This window comes from Astyanax mexicanus, chromosome 14 (genome assembly GCF_023375975.1).
Source record: "Astyanax mexicanus isolate ESR-SI-001 chromosome 14, AstMex3_surface, whole genome shotgun sequence".
Lineage (NCBI taxonomy): Eukaryota > Metazoa > Chordata > Actinopteri > Characiformes > Acestrorhamphidae > Astyanax > Astyanax mexicanus.
Genome location: NC_064421.1, coordinates 32436194 through 32442460, shown reverse-complemented (window position 1 = coordinate 32442460; position 6267 = coordinate 32436194). Strand labels below are relative to the sequence as shown.

General features: G+C 41.0%; 1 protein-coding gene across 1 annotated transcript in view; it reads left to right on the top strand.

Annotated features, from left to right (window-relative positions):
- The first annotated feature begins 3145 nt into the window (after positions 1-3145).
- The window catches only part of actn2b (actinin, alpha 2b), a 32805-nt gene continuing 29683 nt past the window's right edge, over positions 3146-6267 (top strand). Inside the window, exon 1 of the mRNA XM_007244596.4 lies at positions 3146-3478. Within this exon, the coding sequence (XP_007244658.2) occupies positions 3347-3478 (132 nt within the window). The 5' untranslated portion in view covers positions 3146-3346. The remainder of the gene's footprint in view (positions 3479-6267) is intronic.

Genomic DNA, 6267 nt, shown 5'->3' with positions numbered 1-6267 from the left:
ATTTTCCGCGCTATAAGGCGCACTGGATTATAAAGCGCGTTTTATTTGAACGACTATTTTCTAGTATATTTTCATACGCACCGGATTTTAAGGCGCGTTTTAAGGGACACTATAAGGAACTTCTAATTAAGCAGGTATCACGGCTGGGTGTTGGTGGGTAGATAAATAAGTTAAGTAAATCTTAGCTACGCAAACAAAACTGATTACAAAAGACTTTCTTTTAAGTCAAACAAGCGTTTATTTTGGTAAGTAAAGCACTAGCGTTTAGCAGTTAATGCTGCCCACTACACTGAGAAACCCTGAGTGCTTCGGCAAGCCAGAGCGATATTCGCTAGTGGTCCATCCCATCCCACAGCGCGGTTAGCGGCTAATGCTAATGCTGCTCCAGCAGTGCTAGCTAGGGTTAGCAGCACTAAATGAAAACTCCTGTATAATGCTGTGCTTCAGCAGAGTGGCTTTACAGCTCCTTACAACCTGGCTGGTAGAATTCATACATAAGGTGCACCAGATTATAAGGAAAATTAAGAGATTTTAAGTGAAAAAAATACAGTCCACTAATTAAACAGGATAAAGCATTCAGCATCAATTATCACTAATATTATTGGTGTTTAAAGTTAACTGGTGCTTTAAGGTTAATGGGTGCTTCCAGAACCTGAGTTGATGAACACTGCCCTAAAACAGGAGAGTCTAATCTCCACAAAAGGCTATTGTTTCAGGTTTTCATTCTTACAACCAGACACACTGGCCCAATGTGGATATGAGTCTACAAAAGTACCACGAGGGCTGAGCTTATGGTCTACTGAATAACAAGAGCGCCCTCTTCTGTACGCTTTCTGCAATGTTTTTTGATCATATTTAGATTTAGATAAAACTTCAGACTACACATAAACCATGTTTTCCCAGCTTAATCACTTTATATTTTCACTTTCATATCCTGATATAAAAACATCCACACTGTCATGGTATGTTGCATCAAAAGGGTGGACAATGAAAGGTGTCATCATGACAGACTACCATACTTTTGGATCTTGTTGTAACGAAAATAATGAGCATATTTGTTTGTGGCACTTTATTACAAAAATAACAGCATTACTTTAACTGCCTAAACTGCAAATATTTTCCCTTATTGCTGGATGTAGTTCACTGTTTTAGTGTTTTTTCTTTTTAAGGAATAACAGCAAAATAAAATCATATTTATATTAGTGGTGTCAATCACCTAAGAATTCTGTATTATTGTGAAGGGACAGTAATAATAGAGTAGTGTGGTTTAGGTCTGGCAGACTAGATACTTTTTACTGTATTAAAATATCTCAGAGCAGAGTGACAGAGAGCGCTAATGAGAGTGAGCGAGAGATACACAGCTCGAGCGAGGAGTCTCCGTTTCTGTGCGTCAGGGCGATGTTGCAGTTGTGTTTACTGGGCTGCGCGTGCTCTTCGTGTTTATACGCGTTTCATGCAAAATATCAAAAACAGGCACCGCAATTTTTTACTCAGTAGTACCGAGACATTTCTGTCGGTACCTTTTTGGTATCGAATTTCAATATCCAGCCCTGCCACTGGGTGGCCAGACCTATAAAGCGTACTTTCGGACTTTTCAATTTGGTCCGAACCAAAGTAGCAGGTGTGAAAGGGGCTGCGAACCACGGTCCGGACCAAAGGACCAGATTTTGGTCCGACCAAGAGAGGTGGTCTCGGTCCAGATCTCCTGAACCATGGTCCGGTTCGCCTGCAGTGTGAAAGCGCTTTTCTGGATGGTTCGAACTTTCGGATCAATTACAGGAAGCTGAGCGGGCGTTCCTCAACAACGGCAGCAGAAGAAGAAAAATAACCAACTACTGCTGACTGCAGCCTGCGGGAAGGCGGAGTTAGACATCTAGCGTCCAACATGATGCTAAAAAGTGGGCGGAACTGGACGACATGACGCTAACAAAGTGGGCGGAGCTGGAAGCACTGGACGTCCAACTCCACCTTCCTGCAGGCCTGCAGCCAGTACCCTCTCAAAATAACCGGAAAGTTTAGTGGACCAAATATATACAATGTAGCAAACACATGAACCTTGGGTTTTACACTTTCACGCTTTTACACTTTCAGGTGTAAAAGCACCCTTACATTTCTGTTTAAGTGGCTAATGCCGCCTGACAGAGCTACACAGGAACTTTTAACTTACTGTGTTACTGTAAGCCAGCGTGATATTAGCTATAGCTATAGCAGTTTGTCCCAGATGTCCCATGTTTTACCATGGCAATCATGCAGGGTACAGTCCAATATAACTGACCTCTGAACGGTGAAAGCTTAGCACTTAGCACGGTTAGCAGCAAATGCTAATACTGCTACAGCCTCGCCGGAGAACTAAACTGAAACTCATGTATAATGCTGTACTTTAACAGCTTTACTGCTACTTACAACCTGGCTGGTAAAATTCATACATAAGATGCAGACGTGTCTTAAAAAAACAGTGTGAAGTTGGAATGTTAAAAACAGCAGAGATGTAGTTATGATACAGGACCCTCTCACACATTACAAATACCTGCTTGACATCTGGTATGACATTAATAAGTGTTAAAATTATTATTATATATATAATGTATGTATGTGTGTGTGTGTGTGTGTGTGTGTGTGTGTGTGTGTGTGTGTGTGTGTGTGTGTGTGTGTGTGATAAAGATTACAAGTTAAGTGTGAACTCGAGGTGAATGTGGATGTGGTCTCGAAGCAAAAGGAGGAACTAAAGTTTATATAGCTGACTCAGGCATTCCTAAAACGTAAAAATCACATAGAAATGTTTTAAATGAGATCCACATACACCGAAAATGCTCATTTTATTATTGTATTATTAAGGCATCAGCTGCCTCCACAACACTAAAGCTTCTGTACATTAATTTGACTGTTCATTTCTTGTGCTAAATACATCTTAAATGGAGATTCATTCAGTACCACTGATGCTCTGTGGATGAATGCAATCAAATTGTCTTGTATCATAGCAGCAATGTTCCAACATGTAGTGCAAAGTCTAGACTTGTTGGGGTGCTGGTGATGGAGATGAGGAGCAGGAGAAGGAGGTAGGGAGGTTGGTGGGTGGATGTGAGGGAGGTTCGTGTTGGAGAGGGGTGGAGGGTCCGACTGGGTCACGTGACACACCGGTACAAATTGACGGCGCGCGGTTCTCGCGGTGCGGTTTCAGCAGCAGAGAGAGAGAGCGCGCGCACGAGAGAAATAGAAACAGAGAGATAGAGAGAGATAAAGAAGGGATTTATAGACTCAGTGAGATCAAGGGAGCTGAAGGTCTGGAAGCTCAGATTCCCTCAGAGCAGCTAAAGAACCTACAGATACAGAAGAAGAAGCTCCTGAGATGACTCAGATAGAGAACATGGTGCAGTATGATAACGGCTACACTGAGGAGGAGGAGGACTATATGATGCAGGAGGAAGAGTGGGACAGGGACCTGCTGCTGGATCCAGCCTGGGAGAAACAGCAGCGCAAGGTAAACCTCACCTCAACATTCTATATTACTTCACCTCACCTTCATATATTACCTCACCCTCATATATTACCGAACCTCACCCTCCTATATTACCACACCTCACTCTCATATATTACCTCACCCTCATATATTATCTCACCCTCATATATTATCTCACCCTCATATATTACCTCACCCTCATATATTATCTCACGCTCATATATTATCTCACCCTCATATATTACCTCACCCTCATATATTACCGAACCTCACCTTCCTATATTCCCACACCTCACTCTCATATATTATCTCACTCTCATATATTATCTCACCTTACCCTCATATATTACCTCACCTCACCTTCATATATTACCTCACCCCACCCTCATATATTACCTCACCCTCATATATTACCTCACCCTCATATATTATCTCACCCTCATATATTACCTCACCCTCATATATTACCGAACCTCACCCTCCTATATTACCACACCTCACTCTCATATATTACCTCACCCTCATATATTATCTCACCCTCATATATTACCGCACCTCACCTTCCTATATTCCCACACCTCACTCTCATATATTATCTCACTCTCATATATTATCTCACCTTACCCTCATATATTACCTCACCTCACCTTCATATATTACCTCACCCCACCCTCATATATTACCTCACCCTCATATATTACCTCACCCTCATATATTACCTCACCCTCATTACCTCACCTCACCTTCATTTATTACCTCACCTCACCCTCATATATTACCCCACCTTGCCCTCCTATATTACCACACCACACCCTCATATATTACCTCACCTTACCCTCATATATTACCTCACCCTCAAATATTACCTCACCTCACACTCATATATTACCTCACCCTCACTCTCATATATTATCTCACCTCATCTTCATATATTACCTCACCCTCATATATTACCTCAAATCACCCTCATATATTACCCAACCCTCATATATTACCCAACCCTCATATATTACCCTGCCTCTTCCTCATATCACCCCTAATATTACACCTCATTTCACTCCACCTAGGCCTGTCACGATAATTAAATTATTCACATATCATGCAATAAATGGACATGACCTCAATAATATTTGACCTCTCCAGCTTTTCAACATATTATCTAACATCTCTCTCAACTTCAGTAATGTCTCTGATTTCTAAAGCCTCTCCAAAATCCCACTAAAATATCTAACTTCTCTATCCTTTCCAAATGTTCTGTCTTTTTAGCTTCTCCAAGTTTCTAAACCATAACCAGCTCCCTAAACCTCTCTCTGTTCTGTAGCTTTTCAGACTTCTGTTGTGTTCTGTTGCTCATCGTAGTCCTGTTCTTAGAAAATCAAGGACATTAAAAAAAAAAAGCTTTTCATGGAGTAACTGTTTCATGGAGGAATGTTCAGGGAACTTTCTACTAAATTTTGCAGCATTGCTGTGAGGATTTGATGAATGATGAATTTGGCAACAAGAGCATAACTGAGGCCAGAATGTTGGGTAATCACCACCACACCTCATCATACCCCAAATTACCCATCCTAAAATTACTAAATGGAGCACCATCAATCCAGAGAACACAGTTCCACTTCTCCACAGCACAGGGCTCAGTGTTGGGGGGAATTTACAGCCCTGTAGCCCACACCTGGCCTTAGATTAAGCATGGTGCCAAAAGATTTCTATTCTATTCAATTCTATTCTATTGCCAACTATGTGTGCATTCACACATCTGTCAGCATTGGGTGCACATTAAAGTAGCTGAATGCTGTTATTCAGTTGAAGTATCAACAAATATACTACATATAGGTGGCTACATCACTTCCCCTTCTACACTGATAAAGTCACTAACTAAATCTGGCGAATCTGTCCTGGTATAAAAGTGCAGAAGGCTGCTGAAGTATTTTGTGAGCTTTAGTATAGCTTTAGTTGTTTTATTCTCGGTTAGTTAGCACTGTAGTGTCTGGTTTTGAGGCTAAAGACTAACAATAGCCCTGCAGCTCTCTAAGACTGATACGCCTGGAATGCAGGACTGTCAACAGATGCTGCTAACGCATGACGACGGTCCCTGGGATTAGAATGGATGCTGCAGCTAATTTTAACTCCGGGGACCAACAGGCATCATGGTGGGTTAATCCGATGTCCTTGGTGAGGAATTCTTTTGTTTGCTGAACAAAAAAAAAAAACAGAACGAACAGAAGAATTGCTGGGTTTAAATTGTCTTTCTTAGGTCTTCAGTAGCATTAGCTAGAGTTAAATCTATGGCGTTTTTAATCACACAGTGTATATTCAAGTGTCTGTGGACAACCAGTCTAATGAATTCTCATTCAGCTATATTAATCTGCAGCTGTTTCTGACAAAGATGTTCAAATGAATACACACCCAACACACCTTAGTCCCTTTACAGAGATTCTGCCAGTAGATTAGGACTCTCTGGAGAAAATAAACATGCTCAAAACCAATTTTTCAATTCCTAATTGGATCAGCATTGAGCTGTTGAGCAGTGGAAGAACTATGTTCCCTGAAATGATGGAGCTCCATTCAAAACTTCTGGATAGGATAAGTTAGGAATGTAATCATCCAACCTGTAGCTGAATGCAATTAAAATGATCATAGCAGTGCTCCAAAAATCTAGTAGAAATATTGAGGTCAGCAGAATATAGTGAAAGGCCTAACTCTAACAACTAACTCTAATTTTTTAAATAATCTTGATTATGTTGGAAATAATGAATGAGCAGGTCCCACCCCTAGTACATATAGTATCTGATCTGGGCTATCTGATCAAT